The sequence below is a fragment of the Myotis myotis genome, unplaced genomic scaffold, assembly GCF_014108235.1.
Source record: "Myotis myotis isolate mMyoMyo1 unplaced genomic scaffold, mMyoMyo1.p scaffold_m19_p_4, whole genome shotgun sequence".
Lineage (NCBI taxonomy): Eukaryota > Metazoa > Chordata > Mammalia > Chiroptera > Vespertilionidae > Myotis > Myotis myotis.
Genome location: NW_023416346.1, coordinates 2,601,909 through 2,625,702, shown reverse-complemented (window position 1 = coordinate 2,625,702; position 23,794 = coordinate 2,601,909). Strand labels below are relative to the sequence as shown.

Sequence of the window (23,794 nt, the reverse complement as noted above, 5' to 3'; positions counted from 1 at the left end):
CGGGGGTGACAAAGGAACGGGGTGGGTGCGGCCGGGGCTCCGAGCCTCCCGCCGCCGACCGCCCCCCACGTGCGCCCGGCCCCGGCCCTTTTGTCCCCGGCCCCGCGCGCGGCCCGGCTCGGGGGCGGGGGTGACGACCCCGAGCGGCCCCCACCTCAGCGGCGGCCGCCCGCGCGCCCCGAGGGCCCGGCCCCCTCCCCCCACCCCGCCCCGATCCCCGGCGCCCGCCCGATCGCCGTGACGTGTCGGGCGGCGCGCGCATGCGCCGCTCAGCCCCCGGCCCCCTTCCCGCGGCCCGCGCCGCCCGACGGGCGGGAGTGGGCGGGGCCTGCGGGGCCCGAGGCCGCGCGGCCGGAGCGGGAGGCGGGCGGGGTGCGCCGGGCGGGTGCGCGAGGCCGGCGAGCGGGTCCGCGGCCCGGGCGGCGGAGGGGGAGGAGCCGAAGGCGGCGGCCGCGGCTCCCGCCCGCACGGCCAGCCAGTCCCGCGCCGCCCCCTCCCACTCCCCGGCGGGCGGCGGCGGGCGGAGGCGGAGGAGGGAGCGTCTCTGCCGCCGCCTCCTGGTCCCCGGCGCGGAGCTGCCGCCGCCACCTCCTCCCCGAGCGGCGATCGTCCCTCCGTGGTCCCGCCGCGGCCCCCCCACCCCCGAGCGGCAGAGCCGCCCCGCGCCGCGCCGGAGCCGGCCTCGCCGAGGGAGCGCTCGCGGCCTCGCGGCCCCGCGCGGGGCGGACGGGCGGAGAGCAGATCGCGGCGCCGCGCGGTCCCCGAGGAGCCGCACGCCGGGCAGCGCGGCCCGAGCAGCGCGAGGAGCCGCGGGCGGGCGGGCGGCGCCGGGCCCGGGCCGCCCTCGCTCCCGGCCCCGCCGCCCGCGCCGCGCCGGGGCGGTCGCCCGCAGAGGAAGGCGCCGCAGTCCCCGGGCCTCGCCGCCCCGCTCGAGCGTCCTCAGCACCGAGGGCTCGCGCGTCCCGAGGGGAGGAGGCGATCCCGGGGCCGGGCACTGAGCTCGTGGGCGCCCCCACCCCCGTTTGCGGAGCCCTCCGCGCTGCGGCCACTGTCCCCCCCGGACCATGGCCGACGACGACGTGCTGTTCGAGGATGTGTACGAGCTGTGCGAGGTGATCGGCAAGTGAGTGGCCGCGAGGGAGCGGGCGGGTGGGAAAATGCCCGGCGGGGATGCCCGGGGCCGGCCGCACCCGATCCCGCGCCGGGCCCGACCCCTGCCCTGCGGCCCCTCCCCCGCCCGGGTCCGGCGCACCCCGAGTCTCTCCAGACGGTCCCCGGACCTCCTGCCGGGCGGGGGCTGGGGGGCTCCCGGCGCTCGGCGGCCCCCGAGCCCAGAACGGCCAGCCCACGAGGCGTGGAGCCGGCTGCCCGCCGCTGTCTGCATGTTCCCCGCCGGCTGCCCGGGGACGTGGCCCGAGCGATTGTGTAGTTGCTCCCCCGGAACAGTTGGGGTTATTGTTACCTGGCGTGTGGACCGGGAACGAAAAGAGCAGCTGGCTGGGATCGGCGAGCGAGCGAGAGGGCGTCCAGGGGTTTTAATTGCGGGGTGTGTGTCTATTGTGCGGGATATTAGATAGATGCCTTTGTGTGCGCCCCATGCACGGATGGCGGGGGGCGGGGGGTCCTTTAAGACCGGGTGCTTTCCGTGGGAGCAAATCCCTCACCTGGTGTCGACCAACGTGGAAAGAGTTGGGGGGTCGGAATGGTGAACGCCTCGTTATGCAATGCCTGGGAAATCAGGGTTCGCGGCTCCCGCGGCTGCCGGGCTGGTGGCGAGCGTGGCAGAGCCGTCCGCTTTGAGTCACCGAGCGAGGCTGGAAGACAGAACTGACAGGGCAGACGCTCATCCTTTCATCCGTGCCGTGTCATGGCACCGGGGCCAGGCAGGGCATCGGGCTCATCCCCGTGTGCTGGAGAATTCCATCTGCCCTTCCTCATCTAATTGTCCATCCCCCAAATGTGTTTTTGAATAGTTTCCTTTTCATTCTTGTCAAACACTCGGCCGAGTGCAGGAGCCTGCTAATCTGCCCGGGAGGGAAGCGCTTGGCAATCTGAAGTTCATTTCCTAGTTCCGTGTGTCGTCCGTGGCTTTGGAAGTTGAGGAGATCAGACTGAGGGGCGATTTTTAGCTTCTTCGTGGCTTGCTCCATAGCTACCACTGGACTGTTTCACCTCTTGGGAAGTGGGGCTCTGTGGGCTATTGTCAGGTCTGCAGTTGGGAAATGAAAGCGAGACCTTAGGGCAGTTGGCTCTTTGAAGTTGTCTGCAGCGCTGGATTGCCATGTAAGTGCTGATAACTCATCTTGCCCCTTTGCATGTTGAGGGATGACGGCGTTGCCTCACCTGGGGATTGCGGGGAGCGCTTGCTCCACACTTTGCTCAGACTCAGTTGATAAGGCGACATGTTCCTCCTTGCCCTATTGTTTCTTCACGACCGGCCTGGGGATTAGAAGAAGATCCAGATGTGCTCCCACGAAGTGATGGCGGAAGTGCCCTAGAGCCAGCGCTGTCCAAGAGGGAGAGAGGGGAGCCATGGATGTCATTTTACATGTCGGTTTCCATGTGTGCGTTTTCTAAAAGCCACCTTGAGAAGATGATAAGCACATAGGTGCCGGGACTTTTAATAAAATATTGTCTTGCGCCCCATAGATGCAAACTACGATCATTTCAACATGTAATCGGGAGAGAAATTATTAATGAGATATTTTACAGCCTTTTCCTTCGTACCCGGTCTGTGAAAGCCAGTGTGTATTTTACACTAACAACATCTCCATGCGGACACTCCGCTACATTTGCAGGGGAAAAATTTGACCTGAATTTAGTTTTCATAAAATTTGCATTTGCGGAAGTAGAGGCACATACCCAAGTTCCAAGCATACCTAAAAGTTTTCCAATAACGGAATCAACTATCTCTTTGTAAATTTAAATTTAAATGAATCAAAACGAAATAAAATGCAAAATTCAGTTTCTCGGCTGGACTGGCCACATGTAAAGTGCTCAGTAGCCCTGTGTGAACAGCACAATTCTAGAGAGGCAAATGGAAAAAACAAACCCGTTTCTTCATTTTTAACACCCAGTAGGGGTGTGAATTAGGTATTTCCCCAAAGCCCCCAAATGATTGTGTGTGTGTGTGTGGGGGGGGTAAATATTGTTTGTTATATCTTAGTTATATTTGGTTTAAATGAGCCAGCCAAGTCATAATTGGAAACTGTGAGGTTAGGATGTTATTTATATTGCGATGACGGAATATAGCCATCATTAAATCAATGCTAGTTACTAGTCCTGATTCCTTAGGGTCTGGGAGAGTGATGGTATCGCTCTTTGGATATGGAAAAAAAGTGGTCAGCACCACATTAGCGCAATCAATATTCTGCTGACTTGTAATTGATAGAATATTTTCAGGAAACACTTCTGATAGGACTGAATTCATCGCTTCTGTTGCTTCCGCGCTGCATGAGGAGGGAGAGCAAGGTAATTTTGAGGAGGGAGAGTCTCAGTATTCTGTGACTCCCTTAACTACGGTGCATGTGAAATCTCATTCAGATCCTACAAATTCTGACTTGGTTAGTGCCACTTATGTCATTCCACGCAGTAATGAGTTCAGGGGAACCTTCGTGGAAAGAGTGTAATGCTAGTGTTCCTGTCCTGGGTAAAGGTTGAAGGTTTCTCCCTAAATCATCTCAGCATATATTGATCTGGGCCTCGAAATTCACTTGAGATTTTCTTGCGGAAGCCTCGACAGAATACATTTTAACTTAGAATTTGTTCCACTTTGCATTTAAGCAGAAATGCCTTGACCGTGTTCATTTGCACTGAAAAGCTTTGTGTTGATCTCTATCCAAGTTCTCTGGGATTGTGATTTTCTTTTATGCCAAATTAGTACAAGTCGGTTTTGACCCCGGGTCTTAATAGGTTTAAATTTTCATGGAGATGCTAGATTGTACTTTTCAAGATCAGCTGACCACCCACTCACTCTCCTACCTCACACTCTAATCCACTCTCTTTAAAGGAATCACGTGCCTGATTCCTTATGAATATTGAAAAGATGTTACCTCTTTTTTAAAAAAGATTTAAAATATTTCCCATGTTTCTGATTTTTGAAAGTTTTACAAAGGATCCTTTGAACGCCTCTTGTTTCCATAACATTTTCCTACGTAACATCTTTCAACAACTGAAACAGATCTCCAACGATGGGACCTTATCATAGTCCCAGAACTTTGTCTTAGCAAATTACCGGAAATGGAAGGTGTTATGCAAATATAGGTAACTGGCTAATGTTTTTCATGATCGTCTACTTCAGTGGTTCTCAACCTTCCTAATGCTGCGACCCTTTAATACAGATCCTCATGTTGTGGTGACCCCCAATTTCATTGTTACAAATTGAACATAATTAAAGCATAGTGATTCATCACAAAAACAATATGTAATTATATCTGTGTTTTCCAATGGTCTTAGGCGACCCCTGTGAAAGGGTCGTTCAACCCCCAAAGGGGTCGCGACCCACAGGTTGAGAACTGCTGGCCTACTTCATCTTTGGCAGATTTCTAGTTTTACAGGTAAGTATACCATCGGTGATATTGCGGGAAGGAAATTGGAAGATGATTCATCCAAATGAAAACATAGACATGACTGCCTTCAGAGGCCAGGAGTTTTCGTGGAAGAGAAGAGTAGCCAGTTGCACCCTGTCTTCATCTCGCGTGGGCTGAATGTGTGCCCGTGGGTTCAGTAACCTGCACCTTCTTACTTCCCTGCTTTGGGAGGACACATGGTCAAATGGGGACCCTGCAGCATGGTCCTGCCTGGGGATGGCATGCTGTGTTTGTGAAGCCGGCTGTATTTGCTTACACCTCAAGAGTTCTCATCATATTTAATTACAGTTATTTATTTATGGCTCTCCCTCCCCAGTTAACAGGGCGCTTCCTGAGGGCAGGAAGCATATCTTTCTCCATTACTTACCCCCAGCCCTGCAAGGTAACCGTCCTTCATTAGCTATGGAATGAATTGAGCCCTTTTAATAAAATCTCGTTAAAAGACCAGACGCCTATTTATCAACCTCCCAGCAATTACTGTGGGAAAGGCTGTATTGCTTTAAAGGAGTGGTTCTCCACCTGGCTGCATGTTAGAATCGCCAGGGGAGCTTTTGAGACAGATCCATGGCCCTGTGTCAGAGCAATGAAATCAGGATCCCAGGAATGGGGTCTGGTCACTGATAATTCTGTAAAGCTCGCTAAATGCTTCTAATGAGCGGCTACAATTGACAGGCATTGTTTTGTGTTTGTAATATTTGGGGTCTGGCTTTTAAAAAGTAGAATGAACGTGTGTGGTTTATTTGGGGGGGGGGGAAGGGGGGCGGATGAGGCATTGAAGCCCAAGGAGGAAACCGTGGATTTTCTTTCCTTTGGGCTGTGATACTGAGATTGTTGTGGAAGAATTTTGTGTGAGCCTGTGTTCGGCTTTGATTTCCTCGGTCTTTCAAGATTCACATAGATTCATGACACTCATCTGATGATAGCATGGTGATGGATGTTTGGAACAACGCAGGACAAGGATTGCTTCAATAACAATGGATGCGGGCTAGCCACTAGAATGCCCCAATTTCATATTAAGAGAGTTATCAATTTAGTATGGATTGTGTTTGTGCATACCAGTACACAAGAGTATGGTTAAGTTGCTTATATATAGGGTGTCCCCCAAAATGTATACGTGCACTTTGAATGATTATAAAGGCAGTGTTTATTAAAATATATTTCTTTTTCAAAATTGAACTATTAGCTGTTCAAGTATATATACATTTGGGGGGGAGGGAGGTGGCACAGACTTAAAAGTCCACACTTGTGGTTCCAATAATGCTCTTTACCAGAGAATTGAGTTAAATGCAGCCTTTATGTAAATACTGGGTTAATAAGATGAAATGTAACTTAGAGAAAAATTCAGCTTTGCTATTTGTACTGATTACTAAGGCTTTCACATATATTGATTGGCCCGCCGATTTGGTTTCCTATTACCATGACAATGGGGGGGGATATTACATTACCATGGAACAGCTTTCCTGGAAACCGTATTTAGACATTGGAAGTGAACTAGTTTTTAATGTTAAGAAAAGGTCAAGTGTGAGCCTGAAAGAACTAGCAATTGTCCAGACATGAGTAGCTATTCCAGAAAGAAGTGCTCGACCAAGTGACAATCCTGTAACAACGTAAAAGAAACACAGCCACCACCTGACCTGGTGGCCCAGAGAATCCAGGCGGTGGGGTGACATGGATGTTCCACAGGGGAAAAGCCTGTTACACATAGGGTGGGTCCCTACACACAGCAGGCTTATGGGAAGTCCGTCCGCAGTGTTGATCCTGGCGATGGAATTTGTCTGGGACCATTTGGGATGGAACTCAGTTGCTTCCTGCATTTGCACATCTTTCTCTGAGTCTCATGATGAGACTGCCTGAGGCCTTGGGGTTTCTGGAAGCGTGGTTTACACGTTATCTTCATACAAACTTCCTGAGACTCCTTTACCTTCCATGACTGTGACATACGTCTGCACCCTTGACATATGCAGTTCACTCTCCTCCATTTTCCCCTGGTATCTGCAACAGTGTCACCTGGCAAACTTAAGTTATTTCCTGGATATTTTCCTTAATTGAAAATTCTTTTGCCACCTCCAGTTGTAACTCTACCCAAGAAATTAAAGAAGCAAATCTACCTTACTGTTTGAGGTTGTTCTTGAATTAGCGCATTTTCATAATTGTTTTCACATTTTAGATGTGGCAGAAGCACAGTTCAAAGGGACTTCGACATAAGATTGTTTAAAAGGAAAACATTTTTATAACAATGCCTATTTCGTAATGGGAATTGACATGTATGCCTTCTCATGTTAAGTGTTTTACATGCATTCTCTCCTCTACTTGTACCCGTTTTATAGAAAAACTAGAGGCCCAGTGCACGAAGATTCATGCAAGAATAGGCCTTTCCCCTGGCTGCCAGCACCACCTTCGCTCCGGCTCGGAGCCGCCTTCCGCCCTCTGCCCAGAGGCCCAGAGCGGCTGGGGGTGGGGAGGCACCCGCTGCCCACAGGCTCACCATCTTTGTCGGGTTAATTTGCATACTCACTCCTGATTGACTGTGGTCGTCATGGAGGGACAGTCAGTTTACATATTTGTCTGTTATGGGTATAGATAACTGAGATTCAGAGATGTGTGAGTAACTTGCCCAAGATCACATGAAATGCCAACTGGTTCTGAAATCCATTGATTTCCTGCTGCGTTGGATTTCCTTATAGGCACATGTCTTCAGAGATTATTTCCTGCAAATTTTAATTGTTTGACTTTCTAGTTTAATTTCTTACCTCTTCAGTAGAGGATCCATACTATTGTTCATTGTTTCATCAATCCCATTTTCCTTTGGTCTTTCTCTTTAAAGACATATCAGCACCTGTCTCCAAACTAGTAAGTCTATGCATTGTTCAGCAATGGCAACACAGAATCGTGGCCATTCATCCCAAATATCATTTGTTTTGGAACTTTCTCTACCCCTTTCATAATCCGAGTTTGTCCTTCCCATTCCCCTGCCTACAGAATAGTGTCTGAATTAGTCCTAACTTGCCAGATCAGAAGTAATGAGGTTTCGGGGCTGTGAGGGCCAAAGGCAGTCAGGGCTGCGAGGGCTGAGCCCCTTGCACGAATTTCGTGCATTTGGCTTCTAGACCTGGTATAAAAACACCGAAATGGCCCTCTCTGGCTCTGAAAGCCACGTTGAACCACAGCTGCAGAGCTGGGAGCATCTCAGCTGGCCCGCCCCGCACACCTAAGTAATCAGGCGACTGAATTGCAACAGTGGCTCTGGGTTCATGCTGCAGGTTCAAGGTGCTGTGCGACCTGCTCCGCATTCGTTCTTGCCTGGGGCTCCCCAGTCTCTTGGTATCCCCTCTTCCAACTGAGGAAAAAGTAATTACCTGATGGCTAATCGGGGTACTGCAGTAGGATTGCTCATAGAGCCCAAGTCAGTATGGGAAGAAGCTGACTTGCTATCCCAGGAAGATTTCATTGCTAAAGCTATTGGACTCTTTTTCTATTACTTTCTCTTTACTGATTAGCTCGTTTTGATGAAATATTTATAAAAATGACTTAAAAATGTAGATGATATGAAGGTAAATGGCAAGTCTCTCTTCATTCTCCCACCATCTGTAGTCCCATTCTCCAGGGGTAACCATTATCCCGTTCTTGCTACCTGTGTAAGGATTGTTTAAAAAATAGAATGGGATCATATCTGTACACTATACGGAAGTGCTCGTTTTCAATTGGAAAATAGTATATTTGATGACCTTTCCATAACCATCTATATATCTCACTCTGCCTCCTCTTAAACTGCTGCCCACCATTCCATGGTGTGGGTTGGTACTTTTTAAAATTTTTGTTTTTAAATATATTTGTACTGATTTCAGACAGGAAGGGAACAGGAGAGAGAGAAATGAGAGAGAATCATTGATTGGCTGCCACCTGCACGCCCCCAGATGAGGATCGCGCCCGCAACCTGGGCATGTGCCTTGACCGACTGGGAATCGAACCCTGACTGGCCTCCTGGTCCACACCGGCCGGGTGGGATTGGTGCTTTGAATTGAGCGCATGCCTGTCTCCAGGTGGGCATTTCTGGAAATGCCTGCCTGGAGTTTGAGAGAAAAATCTGGAATGACAGTGAATATTTGGGAGTCATCTGTGTGGAAGTGAAACCAGGAAGGAATGAGTTCTTGGGGTTGACTGAGCTGGGGGATTGTGGTTTGGAGTATAACTCACAGAGTTAGAAGAATCACGATAGCTCAGCATCACAGAAAGTGGGGAGGAGCAGTCATGTAAAATGCCGGCACTCCCTGACTGAGGACCAAGAAAAGGCTTGTCTATCGAGATAAATGTAATATTTAATATTCAGTTCATGGTGTGACTGAAAAGCAAAGATCTGGCTTCATTTCTATGGATGTTGGGAATATATTGTCTCAACACCAACATATTTCGGGTTTTAAAAAAGGAGTAGATTATTTTCTTCACTATAACTGTGTTGTGTACATTGTCATGGCTGACTTTTAGGTAAAACCATTTAGTTTTCCCAAGATTAGGTTTTTATGATTCCAGAGCTTGGTGCATAACTTTCTTTTTTCTTTCTTTTTGTTTAAACATCTAATTTCAATGAAATAGAAACCTCTAATGATATGACAAAGAGCATTTTAGACGCTTTAAGTTGTTGATATTTGTCAAACCTGGTTATTTTTTTTCATTCTTCCCCATAGGGGATAGAATTCTTCTCGCCTCGGGGTTGTTGGTCCCCATTGAATAAGTGTAGTACTCTCTCCCCCTTTCACATCCTCCCCCCCCGCCCCCAAGGAAATGTTCATGGACTTTGTGGATATGGATACGTTCACATCCATTCACAATCAGAATTTATGACTTTATTGCACCTAAACCAACTTTTAAAATCTGAGCGCATATTATTTCATTTCAGATCTTGTGTTCTCTTCCTGGGCTGTGGCACGTTCTTCGTTCAATCTTTTTTATTTCTTTTCATACACTTATTTTCGCTTGGAATATTTGCAGGTAGGAGTGATGATTGTCCCCCCCTCTTTTGGTGTAGTTTAATCATTTCAAGTATAGATTCTGTTGAGTATGGATGAGGCTTTTCATTTTGACCCTGAGTTTAGAGTATTTGGGCAGATTTTAATACATGATGAAAGTATTACCCTTGGCCAGTGATGGCAAACCTTTTGAGCTCGGCGTGTCAGCATTTTGAAAAACCCTAACTTAACTCTGGTGCCGTGTCACATATAGAAATTTTTTGATATTTGTAACCATAGTAAAACAAAGACTTATATTTTTGATATTTATTTTGTATATTTAAATGGCATTTAACAAAAATCAACCAAAAAAATGAGTTCGCGTGTCACCTCTGACACGCGTGTCATAGGTTCGCCATCACTGCCCTTGGCCCATATGCAGATTTAATGTTGTTTTAAAATGCTCTCGATGTTACTTGCTTTCAGAGGCCTCTAGGCCTGCTATGATGTGCAGATTACCACTATGCCACTATGGTATGTAGAATCGGCTTCGTGTTTTTAGGGAACTGCATCGATTTGGGGCCTTTCTGCTTGTCCTTGGTTTGTACCTTCCTCAAATATATGCTTGTAAGTCAGTCCCCTACAATGCGACCTGGTAACCTTTGGGCACAGCGTGGCCATTTTCTCCTTATTTATTGAAAGAACTAGAGGCCCGATGCATGAAGATTTGTGCAAGAATAGGCCTTCCTTCCCCTTGCTGCCAGCACCACCTTTGCTCCGGCCCGTAGCCACCTTCCGTCTTCACGCACTGCCCAGAGGCCCAGAGCAGCTGGGGCAGGGCAGAACACCCAGAGCTTCCTGGCCCAGCCGCTGCCATCTTTGTCGCATCAATTTGCATATTCCCTCCTTATTGGCTGTGGGCAACGCTATCTTTGTCATGCAGTGATGGTCAATTTGCATATTCCATCTTTATCAGATAAGATGGTAGCTCCTTCACAGGCCATTTGCATGGATCTGTAATTGTAAGGCACAGCATAAGTCTTTTTTATTTCTAGAATGTCTCTGAGATACTCAAATTACTTTTGGCAGCTATGTAGCTAAGTTTCAACAATTTCCAAATGTGCACTTTCTCAGCACTTAAAGCACAGGCTCTATTACATAAATGATATGCTGAAATGAACATCCTTTTCTACCCTGTGCATGAAATTGTTGGTGGTGTTTTCATGTATTTGTTCATTTATGCATCCATTTCTAGCTGTGTGGCCCTGGGCGAGTTACTTAACCTCCCTGAGCCTGTTTCTTTATCTGTAAAATGAGGGTGATAGTATATATCTTGAAGAGGTGTTGTGAGAATTGAATATAACATGGTCTATATAAAATGTCAAAAGGTGGTTATTTTAATTGCCATTAATATTATTGTTCACCAAATACTTGTTATCTAGCCTCAAGAATTTCTCTGTCAATGGGAGAAGTTGACAAATAGTTCATATCTAATGTAACTAGACCTTAAGTCCTGTGAGGCCAGGGCCATATCTGATTTGTCACCTAGTATCCTCAACATAACTTGGTAACTGACACATGGTAAGTACTCGGGAGTTGTTGAAGGAGTGTGTTAAGTGGATGATCCACAGCTATGGTCACCTCATAGAAAGAAGTTGGGGAAATCTTTGCAGAGGATGTGAGGCTGAAATGATTTGTTGGCCTTCTTGAGTAACTCATTTAATGTTTTGAGGCCTGTTTCCTAATTTAGAAAGAGGAGTAGAGGAATACAGGTAGAGAAAATAAATCTTTCAAAAGTTTTTAAAAAAATGTTTATCCTATTTTGTTTTTTAATTAATAAAACTCATTTTTAGAACAGTTTTAGGTTCACAGCTCCTATATTAGTTTTAGTGACAAAGGCAATAGTATAATAAGTACAAAATTAAAGTTTTCAGGTAAAACTTTAGGAATTCTTTGATTTTTTTTTTTTTTTTGGTTTTGAAATTCTATGGCTTCAGTGTTCATTATATGTTGGACAAGGTGTTAAAATTTTTATATTTTTCTAACTTAACCTTGGCCACAACCCTTCCTTTTAAGGCAATCACCCCTCCCCATTTTACAGATGAGAAAACTGAGGAAAGGGGAGATGAAGAATTTACCCTGGGAAAGTGGCAATAATAAGTGGCAGCATGGGGATTCATACCTGGGAGTATATGTGACCCATCTCAACACCTGCTCTGCGACACTGCTTTACGACACTGTTTTACGACACTTTTATGGCAAGTGGAACTATAAATCCGTGGTCTTGAGTGGCTATCTTTTCCTCTAAGCATCACATCTTCAAAGGCTCATTCATGTCGTAGGTGTGTCAGTACTTCATACTTTTTTAAGACCCAATAGTATGCCAATGTGTGGGTCTATCACATTTGTTGATAAGTTGGTGGGATATTTGAGTGGTTCTCAACTTTGGCCTGTCCTAAATAACCCTGCTCTGCACATTCTTGTACACGTTTTTGCATGGGCATATGTGTTTCTCTTGGGTATATACCTCGGAGTAGAATTGCTTGGTCACATTGTCACTTTTTGAGGAATCCCAGACTGTTTTCCACAGTGGCTGTACCACTTTGTGCTTCCAGCTGCTGTGTATGAGGGTGCAAATGCTTTTGGTCAGGTGAGTTCTATCAGAGTTTGCCTATAGAGTCTGTTCCACGCATAAATGGGACAGCAACTAGAGCAAAGTTATGAGTTGTTGGCCTGCTTTTTTTTTTTTTTTTTTTTCAGGATAGAATCCATTTCACTTTTTTTATTTTTTATTTTTATTGATTCTTTACAGAGAGGAAGGGAGAGAGATACAGAGTTAGAAACATCGATCAGCTGCCTCCTGCACAACCCCTACTGGGTATGTGCCCACAACCAAGGTACATGCCCTTGACTGGAATCTAACCTGGGACCCTTCAGTCCGCAGGCTGACGCTCCATCCACTGAGCCAAACCAGTTAGCGCGTTGGCCCTCCTTTTATCTCATGGCCCTATTTGTAGTGATTTTCAACAATTTTAGGTATTTAAAAAAAATTTGTTTTATTGATTAAGGTATTACATATGTGTCCTTATCGCCCCATCCCCCCCCACACATGCACATACTGCCCCACTCATTCCCTCACCCCCCCCCCCAGTGTCTGTGTCCATTGGTTAGGCTTATATGCATGCATACAGGTCATTTGGTTGCTCTCTCCCCCTTCCCCCCACCCTCCCCTGCCTTCCCTCTGAGGTTTGATGGTCTGATCGATGCTTCTCTGTCTCTGGGTCTGTTTTTGTTCATCAGTTTATGTCGTTCATTATATTCCACAAATGAGTGAGATCCTGTGGTATATTTTTTTAGTATTTTAGAGGAAGACTTGGCAAACTCTCCGTAAACATGTTAGGGTTTAGTGGGCCATATAGCATCTGTCACAGCTAGTCAACTCTGCCTTTGTAGCAGGTGAGAAAAGCGAGCATGGCTGTGTCCCAGTAAAACTTTATTTACAAAAGTAGGTGGCAAGACTACATTTGGCCCTTGGATATAGTTTGCTGATCTTGTAGTTTAAAACTGAAACTGGAGCTTATTGTTTACCCTCGCGGTTGGGATGTTGTTTGAGGTCGGAGTAGCCCTATAGTGAGTAGATTGTTTCTGCAAAATGTAAACACATTGAGACTGGTCCACGGAACTGTTTTCTCTGTCAAATAGGAAAGTGCTATACATTTAATATTTTTCTTTCTTTTGAAAAACTGCTTTTGGATTCTCTTTTTGATCCTAGGTTAAAAGGAAGAAAACCATCAAAATTCTTCTAAGTGGACTGGAGGCAGCATGAATGTGGAGTTCCTGAAAACAATTATTCCCTTCATTCTAGCTTATTGCCTGTAGAATGGATGAAAATAGAGCTGAGAACATACTAGAAATGGTCAGAAATGAACTATTATTTTAAATGTTGGCTTTAGTAAAGTTAGGTGGGAAATCAGCAACTAAATCTCCATCCCTAATTGGAAAGTTGTGATGTGCTATCCATGTCTATCTTATGACTTCAAGAGCCCCTGATAGTGGATTAGGGGTGGTGTGTGTGTGTGTGTGTGATCCTATATAATAAAAGGCTAATATGCAAATTGACTGAACGGCGGAACGACCGGTCGCTATGACGTGCACCAACCACCAGGGGACAGACGCTCAATGCAGGAGCTGCCCCCTGGTGGTCAGTGAGCTCCCATAGGGGGAGCGCCGCTCAGCCAGAAGCCTCTCCTACCTCCACTGCAGCATTAAGAGGACACAGGCTGGGCCGAGGGACCATCCCCCCCCCCACCTCTGAGTGCATGAATTTCGTGTACTGGGCCTCTAGTATGTAAATAAAACTTCTTCCGATTTCATTTTATGTTTGACCTCCATTTTACTCAATATGTTTTGTGGTAGTAGACATAGACTATCTAGAGTGTTTTGTGGCTTTTTAAAAATTGTCATTGCCTATGTACATAGGAAAAAGTATTTTTGGAGGTTCTAGATTTCATAATTTGTTTGTGTCATCCCAGTGAATTCAATAAAAAAGAAAAAAGACTTTTCTAAATTATAATTATGTTAAAAGAGGGAATTTTATATCACACCTTTTATCTTTGCATTTGGGCATACAACAAGTGAATTACTTGTTCAAAATGTGAAATTTCAAACTGAGACAAGGAAAATCACATAATATAGATTTAGGAGACAGCCATGTACAGGATGTATGAATATTATAGTGTTCTTTTATGTAATTTCCCCCAATTTTTTTATGTCCACATCTTAACAGCAAGCAAAATAAGGTAGAAAGAACCCTGGTTGGGTGGCTCATTTGGAGCATCATCCCATTCACCAAAAGGTTGTGGGTTCAATTCCCAGTCAGGGCACATACCTAGGTTGTGGGTTCATGTAAGGAAGCATGTAAGGGAGGCAACCAATCAATGTTTCTCTGTCCCATCTATGTTTCTCTCTCTCTAAAATCCCTTCATCTCTCTCTAAAATCAATAAAAATAACGTATCCTCAGGTGAGGATTAAGAAAAAAATGAGGTAGAAAGATCTTAAATTTAGAGTCCGTGATAGGATTGGGCACTGAATCTAAATTATCTACATTTACAGAACAGCATTTCATCTTCTAGATCACAGTACATTGCAATGGAGGGAAAGTGATAATGTTGGAATCTATTTAGACCACTTACTTCAATGAAAATTCTTCCCAGATTGGCTTCAGAAAACAGTAAAAGGTACCCTAGGATCAGCCTCGGAAAGAATGATCTATATCAGTGATGGCGAACCTTTTGAGCCCGGCGTGTCAGCATTTTGAAAAACCCTAACTTAACTCTGGTGCCGTGTCACATATAGAAATTTTTTGATCTTTGCAACCATAGTAAAACAAAGACTTATATTTTTGATATTTATTTTATATATTTAAATGCCATTTAACAAAGAAAAATCAACCAAAAAAATGAGTTCACGTGTCACCTCTGACACGCGTGTCATAGGTTCGCCATCACTGATCTAGGCCTTACTTAGTTTGTTTTCCTCAGTTTTTTTAATCTTGTAAAATGATAGTAAAGGCTAAATTATCTAACTCATTGGATTCTTACAAACATAAAATGACACAATTCTTCAAAAGGCTTAAACTACCTTATTTGTCTTATTATTTTGATTTTATCAAAATCAGGCACTTCTCCTTAGAAATGGGCTTCATTGAATTTTCTTTGATATTGCAAGAATCTTGTACTTTTGTGTTTAAAACTGATTTTCTTTTCTTTTTTTTAAGTATATTTAATTGATTTTTTACAGAGAGGAAGGGAGAAAGAGAGGGATAGAGAGGTAGAAACATCAATGAGAGAGAAACATTGATCAGCTGCCTCCTGCACACTCCCCACAGCGCCCACAACTAAGGTACATGCCCTTGATGGGAATCGAATCCAGGACCCTCCAGTCCGCAGCCTGATGCTCTATCCACTGAGCCAAACCAGTCAGGGCTTATTTTATTTTCTTGTTTGATTTCTAGTGCTTAATATTCTCAAGTCTTTATAGGACTTAGAACATGCTAGGTGAAAATGTTGAATAAAGAGATTTGGATGGCCGAAACCGGTTTGGCTCAGTGGATAGAGCGTCGGCCTGCGGACTGAAAGGTCCCGGGTTCGATTCCGGTCAAGGGCATGTACCTGGGTTGCGGGCACATCCCCAGTGGGAGATGTGCAGGAGGCAGCTCGATCGATGTTTCTAACTTTCTATCTCTCTCCCTTCCTCTCTGTGAAAAATCAATAAAATATATTTTTTTAAAAAAGAGAGATTTGGATGAATTGTGTGTATTTTACTAAAGAGACAGTGTTTACACTGAAGTCAAAGCAAAGAAAAAATACCCCGACCAGTATGTTTTCCATTGCTTCTCTTTAACTTATTTCATTTTATTTGAGCTTTGAAGTTCGGAACTTACTACAAGTAATAAATTTTTGTTGCCAAAATTTGGCAGCTACTTAAAATGTTGACCTTTCTGTTTAGTAGTAAGGTCGAGAGCAGTGGTTCTCAAAGTCTAGACCTCAGTCTGACCAGTGGCAGCATCACCTGGGGACTTGTTAGAAATACAGGTTATTGGGGCCCTACCCCAACCCTACAGATCAAAAGCCCTGAGGATGGGACCCAGAAATCTCTATTTTAACAGCTCTCCAAGGGGTCCTGAGGCAGTAAAGGTAGAGAGCCCTGACATAGAACTCTAGATCAGGGCTTGGTGAAGTTATGGCCCATGAGCGAAATCGGTCCACTGTCTGTTTTTGTCATTGAAGTGTTGTGGGAAGGCTGCCACTCTCGTTGTGTAAATATTGTCTGTGGGTGCTTCTACACTACAAGGGCAGAGTTGAGTAGTCCCAGCAGAGACCATATGGCCCACAAAGCCTATAATATTTACTTTCCGGCTCTTTACACAAAAAGTTTGATGTTTCAATATCTTTACAAAAAAGTTTTCTGATCCTGGCTCGAATGGAAGCTTTGGTGCTGTTTCCTTGCCCATAATCCTGGACTACAAACATCTGAAATCCGTAGATAAACACCTCGTTTTGTCTTTGCATTTGACTCTTCTTTCTACAAACTCCTCTCCCTGTGACATTTCCTCACTAATTCTGCACTGGGGTGCCCTTGGTGGTTCTGTACTACAGAGTGGCGTAACTTAATTATCTATTACTAGAGGCCCAGTGCACGAAATTCGTGCACAGGTAGGGTCCCTAGTGGTTGCTGGCTGCCAGCCAGGGCCTTCCTTTCTTCCGCGCTGCCCCCTGGTGGTCAGCGCACATCATAGCGAGTGATTGAACTCCTGGTTGGTCAAACTCCCGAGGGGACACTTTGCACATTAGGCTTTTATATATATTGATAGTCTTCATGTCTCCCAATTCTTGCTGCCTTTTTACTTCTACAACAGAAAGCCCACCTTGGGACTGCTAAGTTAGGAATTCATGGGAGCTGTTTGCTGTACTTCCAGCCATTGAAATGGTGCCATTTCATCTGGAAAATTTTTATCCTTGGCCTGGAATGCTGTGGCCACTGTACTTCACAACAGTGTTTGTGAGCACATAGATACCAAATATTGTGGGTAATCTTAGAATGTTTACTAGACGAATTTTTGTTTGCCTTCCCATAATCAAGAATTACCATGTCTATCCTTAGTTGGAATATGATAATGTCCTCTTGATATTCTTTTGTACTTGACTTTCAGTCAAGGTGACTGGTGGCCAGTGTCATGTAAAATACAAGAACTGAATTTTGACATTGTCCTCATTGGTACACTTGGAATCTTTCTCTCTACCCACACCACTGAAGAAAGTGTAATAGCTCTGGGGGGAAGGGGGGCCTCTCACAGTCTCCATTCGTTTTGCAAGACCAGGCAAAGTGTTGTTTTTGCAGCTGGTTGTACACGACTGATGTTTTTCGTTAAGAAACATGACTTGGCCAAATGATAATGAGCTATATTACTGGCGAGTTTGTCTGGGCCATGATTTCTTTCTGTAAGTTCCAGTTGAATACTTTGGTAGGGGATGCTGGGCAAGACACAGGAAATAGTGAGATTGAACTGGACATGATTGAGGTAGATCTTCCATTTAGGCTTTCCCAGCACCTTAATGCATGCCTTTGCCCCGCTTACTCATTGCGGAGGCGAGGTACCGTGAGAGAGGGTCAGGCAAAGGTCAGCCCGCAGAGTGTGGGCACTTAGGTTTGTTGCCAAAAGCAGCCCATCTACAGGAGAATTTGAGCTTTCCTGTTGTGTACAATATAGTGTGGAAACGCTGTGCTGTTAAAATTAAATTGTTATTTATAGCGATGAATAAAATGTGAACTCTATAAAAGAGAACCGTGTTCTGCAGCCGTATTGTCCTAGTCAACACAATAGCCGCCCACACGAATCAGCTGAACAACCTCATCATTTCTGTGTCATCTACCTGAATGAGGGGTCAGAGGTGGGCGGGGAGGGAAGCTGGGAATCAGGCCGCACTTCAGGCACGAGGAGAGAAATGCTCCGGTAACTCTGGCTGTGCTGTCCTCCCCCGTGGGCACAGGGGCTGGGACAGCCCCGCGGAGCTGGAGGGGAGCTTGGATGCCCCTGGCGCCTTGGCAGTGGGCCATGCTCGGGAGCTGGGTGCGACTTCCCCAAAAGAAACTGCTGTAGACGAGTTCTGCCAAATGTCGGTTTTGAGCCATTTAAAAGGCAATAATATTCACACTCAGAATTCCTTAGTAGGCACAGAGTGTCATTTAAGGGTACTTATGCTGCAGGGATAAGGTTCATTATGAAATAGACACTGCAGCAAGGCCTCCGTGTGACATAAACTTATTGGAGCTTGTGTATTTTTAAAACCATATATATGTGTGTCTGTATATATAATATATCTTTAATATATAATGCATCTTGATATTTTAAGCTTCATTGGGTCAAGGTTCATGGCTGTCATAGTCATTGCTGTATCTCTACACCTAGGACAGCATCTGGCATGCAGTCAAGCTCATTATTTAGTTGCTAAACCAGTTCAAAGGAGAGGAAGTACCTGAACACATTAGAAAAGATAAAATCTGGCCCATAATGCACAAATGAGTTCAAATTTTCATATAGTGGTAATAGTTTGCCGCTTCAGAAATCATCTAATTGTCATCATGTCCCTTTGAGATAGGTTAATAGATACAGAATTGTACAGTGTATGCTGAACATAATGGTGGGACCCTGAATAACACTTAGCTTCTCTAGTTGAGATCTGTAAGATCATTGCTACAATTAAACTGCACGAAGAAAAGAAATTTCTAAGGTTAAAATGGAATGGAGATTTTGATAATGAATAAAATTACTAATACTAATACTCTGGTTTCTCTTCAGATCGCATAAATCTTTCGCCTTTTACTAAAATTACTAATACTTGCTTACCTGATCCGTCTAAAACTGCTTCCTCATTTGTAAAATAAGCGAAATAAGCCAGTCAGAGAAAGACAAGTATCACATGGTCTCACTTATATGTAAAATCTAATGAACAAAATAGACCCAGAGACAGGGAAGGGGGGAGGGTGGGAAGAGATTAACCAGGGAATTTATATTCATACTAGAGGCCCGGTGCATGAATTCATGCACAGGTGGGGTCCCTCGGCCTAGCTGGCAATCAGGGCCAATTGGGGCCATCTCACCCAGTCCCGATCTGGGCCAGCCGGCCAGGGGAAGGGACCATGGGAGGTTGGCTGGCCATGGGAGGTTGGCTGTGGGAGCGCACTGACCACCAGGGGGCAGCTCCTGCATTGAGCGTCTGCCCCCTGGTGGTCAGTGCGCATCATAGCAACCTGCCAGTCATAACGGTCGCTTAGGCTTTTATATATATAGACTAGAGGCCCGGTGCACAAAAATTTGTGCACTCGGAGAGGGAGGGGGGTCCCTCAGCCCGGCCTGTGCCCTCTCGCAGTCTGGGACCCCTCGGGAGATAACGCCCTGCTGGCTTAGGCCTGCTCCCGGGTGGCAGAGGGCAGGCCCAATCCCTAGGTGCAGCCCCTGGTCGGGCTCAGAGCAGGGCCGATTGGGGAGTTGGGGCGCCGCCCCCTGTCATGCACAGAGCAGGGCGGATCGGGAGGTTGCGATGCCACCCTCAGTCACGCTCAGGGTAGGGCCGATTGGGGGGTTGGGGCACCGCCCCCGGTCACACTCAAGGCAGGGTCGATGGGGAGGTTGCCGTGCCACCCCCTGTCACGCACAGAGCAGGGCCAATCAGGGGGTTGTGGTGCCACCCCTGTCACATATAGAGCCGGCCGATCAGGGGGTTAGGGCACTGCCCCCTGTCACGCACAGAGCAGGGCCCATCAGGGGGTTGGGGCGCTGCCCCCTGTCATGCACAGAGTAGGGCCCATCAGGGGTTTGGGGAGCTCCCCGCGTCACACACAGAACAGGGCTGATCAGGGGGTTGGGGAGCTCCCCCTGTCATGCACAGAGCAGAGCCGATCATGTGGTTGAGGAGCTCCCCCCTGTCACTCACAGAGTAGGGCCGATAGGGGAGTTGGGGCACCGCCCTCTGTCACACACAGAGCAGGGTGGATCAGGGGGTTGGGGCACCGCCACTGTCACACTCAGGGCAGGGCCGATGGTGAGGTTATGGCTCTACCCTGTCACACACAGAGCAGGGCCCGTGGGGTGGGGGTTGGGGCGCCGCCCTCTATCACACACAGAGCAGGGCCGATCAGGGGTTGGGGCACCGCACCCTGTCACACACAGAGCCGCAGGGCGATCAGGGGGTTGGGGAGCTCCCCCCATTAGGCACAGAGCAGGGCTGATCAGGGGGTTGGGGCGCCTTCCCCTGTCACGAACAGAGCAGGGCGGATAGGGAGGTTGTGGCCCCGCCCCCTGTCACACACAGAGCCGCAGGGCGATCAGGGGGTTTGGACGCTGCCCCCTGTCACACTGATCCCGGTGCCGGGAGGCCTCTCAAAGCTCCGCTGACCCTGGTGCTGGGAGGCATATTACCCTTTTACTATATAGAATAGAGGCCTGGTGCATGGGTCGGGGCTGGCTGGTTTGCCCTGTAGGGTGTCCTGGATCAGGGTGGGGGTCCCCACTGGGGTGCCTGGCCAGCCTGGGTGAGGGGATGATGGCTGTTTGCAGCTGGTCACACACCCTTCAGGGTGGGGGTCCCCACTGGGGTGCCTGGCCAGCCTGGGTGAGGGGATGATGGCTGTTTGCAGCTGGTCACACACCCTTCAGGGTGGGGGTCCCCACTGAGGTGCCTGGCCAGTCTGGGTGAGGGGCTGAGGGCTGTTTTCAGGCTGGTGGGTGACTGAAGCTCCCAACCGCACCATTTTTTCTTTTTTTTCTTTTTTTAATTCTGGGCCAGCTTTAGCTCTGAGGCTTGGCTCCAGCTCTGAGGCCTCCGCTGCTGAAAGCAGGTTTCTGGCCTTTGTTTACCTTCTGTATTTGAAACAATGTTGCGATCCTGCTGGCTGAAGCCCTGCGGACTAAAGCAGGTTTCTGGGGTTTTGTTTAGCTTCTATATTTGTAACATAGTTGCTTAGAGTTGCAGCTCAGAGGCCTGCAGCTGCAGGCGGGAAACGTTGGAGTCCTCTGTCACTGAAGCAAGCAAGCCTCATGTTAGTTTCAAGCTGCCTGGATGCTGGCCGCCATCTTGGCTGGCAGTTAATTTGCATATTGCCCTGATTAGCCAATGGGTAGGGTAGCGGTCGTACGCTAATTACCATGTTTCTCTTTCATTAGATAGGATATGCATAGCCCATGGACACAGACAAAATAGTGCAGTGAAGGCCTGGGAGGGAGTGGGTCAATGGGGAGAAAGGGAGGGCATCTGTAATACTTGCAACAATAAAGATAAATTAAAATCCTATTTAAGAAAACCCTAATATGCAAATCGACCAAATGGCAGAACAACTGGTTGCTATGATACACTGGTGGTCAGTGCACTCCCACAGGGGGAGCGCCGCTCAGCCCGAAGCTGGGCTCATGGCTCGCTGGTGAGTGCAGTGGTGGTGGCGGGAGCCTCTCCTGCCTCTGCTGCAGGCAGTCAGTAAGGAGGGAGGTGTCCCGGACTGCAAGAGCCCCAGACTGCGAGAGGGATGTCTGACTGCCATCCAGCCACAAGCTGACAGGCGGACATCCCCTGAGGGGTCCCGGACTGCGAGAGGGAGCAGGCTGGGCTGAGGGACCCCCGCTCCCCACCCTCAGTGCATGAATGTAGTGCACTGGGCCTCTAGTAACTAAACAAAATGGAGACAGCAGAATCTATTTCCTAGGACTGTTGGAGGGAAACAGTGGGTAGAAAGCACAGTTCCTGGCATGAGCACTGGCCAGTGTGGCATGGTTGGTTGGTCATCATCCCATGCACTGAAAGGTTGCCCGTTCAATTCCTGTTCTAGGCACATGCCTGGGTTGCAGGCTCCATCCCTAGTGGGGGGCATGCAGGAGGCAGCTGATTGATGTTTCACTCTCACATCGATGTTTCTCCCTCATTCTTTCTCTCTCTCTCGTTCTCTCTCTCTCTAAAAATCAATAAAAATCTTTTTAAAAATGACTTAAGTTTTGAGACCTTCCTAAGTGCTAGACTCTGTGGCAAATACCTCCCCCTTCCACGTGTTGCTCCAAGTCCCCTTTCCTCTCTTCTTGCTGCCTCACTCCTGGTTCCATCTGGGGTATCTGGGATGAGTCATGAAACTGGGTTTGACCTTCACTCAGCTAGCCCTTCCCACCTGACCTTGAACAAAGGTAAGGGAACCAGACACTAAATCCTGCCATGTGCCTAATACTGTAGCCACTAGCCACATGCGGCTAATTAAATAAAATTTAAAGTTCATTGAATGTTTTTCTAAAGAAGATTTACAAATGGCCAATAAAGATATGAAAAGGTGCTCAATATCGTTAGTCATTAGGGAAATACAAGTCAAAATCATGAGATGCCACTTCACCTACAGCAGGATGGCTATCATAAAAACGACAGACAAAATAATAAGTGTTGGTGAGGGTGTACGGATATTGGATCTCATGTGTTGCTGGTGGAAATGTAAAATGGTGTAGCCACTGTGGAAGACACTCTTGCAGTTCTTCAGAAGTTATGTTTTTCATACAACCCTGCGATTCTACTCCTGGATATATACCCAAGAGAATTGAAAACATGTTCACACACACACTTGTATATCAGTGTTCGTAGCTTTATTCATGATAGCCAAAAGGTGGGAACCACCCAGATGTCCATTGACTGGTGAATGGATAAACAAAATGTGGTAGTTGTATTGTACACAGTAGAATATATATATAAAAGCCTAATATGCTAAGTGTCCGAATTATCGGTTGACCATTCCATCGACCACTTAACCAGTCGCTATGACACGCACTGACCACCAGGGGGCAGATGCACTGACCAGTAGATTAGCTTGCTGATGGGGTCCAGTGGATCGAGACTGGGCGAGATGGGTCAGATATGCCCTGGAGCCTTCCCACGGCCAACCTCCCACAGTCCCCCCTCCCCCGGCTGGCGGGCCCCCATCAGCCCTGATAGCCAGCCAAGCTTCGGGACCCCACCCGTGCACGAATTCGTGCACCAGACCTCTAGTTCAGCCATAAAAGAAATGAGGCGTTGATACACGCTACCACAAGGATGACCCTCTGAAGCACTACGCTAAGTGAAAGAAGCCAGACACAAAAGAGCACATATTGTATGATTCCATTTATATATGAAATGTCTACAATAGGCAGATCTGTTGACAGAAATCAGTTTGGTGGTGGTCAGGGGATGGGGGAAAGAGGCTGGTGAGTGACTGCTCATGGGTATGGGGTTTCCTTCTGAGATTATTAAAATAATCTGAAATGGGATAATGCTTACTGATTGAGTGACATATTTGTGACTATACTAAAAAAACCCACAACTGAATTGTAGACTTGAAAAGAGTGAACTTTCTGGTATGTGAATTATATCTCAATGAAGATGTTCTATTTAAAAATTCTGCTACTTTGTTGCATCAGCCACATTTGAAGTAGTCAATAGCTACATGTGGCTACAAAGTGGATGGTGCCGACTTGGAACCCGTCCACCAGCACAGAGACTTCTATTAGATAGCGATGACCTAGAGGAGCTGAGTTTCTCAGTCTGGGACCAAAAAAGAAAAAGAAAGGAAAAATCACAGCCTAAAAATTGCAGAGAGAATGGAAGCCAGACTACGTGATTATGCTTTTGAGCAATGTTACTTTTGGATAATTTTATTCTTTGTTGCCTTCTGACTGTTCCACTGGGTGACCTCAACATTCT

The 23,794-nt window shown here is 46.9% G+C and overlaps 1 protein-coding gene across 13 annotated transcripts in view; it reads left to right on the top strand.

Annotated features, from left to right (window-relative positions):
* Positions 1-364: 364 nt before the first annotated feature.
* Positions 365-23,794, top strand: part of CASK (calcium/calmodulin dependent serine protein kinase) — a 285,193-nt gene continuing 261,763 nt past the window's right edge. For 5 of the 13 annotated variants that reach the window (XM_036304037.1, XM_036304043.1, XM_036304042.1 and 2 more), the window contains exon 1: positions 1,065-1,123. In XM_036304037.1, coding sequence (XP_036159930.1) covers positions 1,065-1,123 — 59 coding nt within the window. Of the gene's footprint in view, positions 1,124-23,794 lie in introns of all 13 variants that reach the window. The other 8 variants (XM_036304033.1, XM_036304032.1, XM_036304035.1 and 5 more) reach the window with 5 other exon arrangements.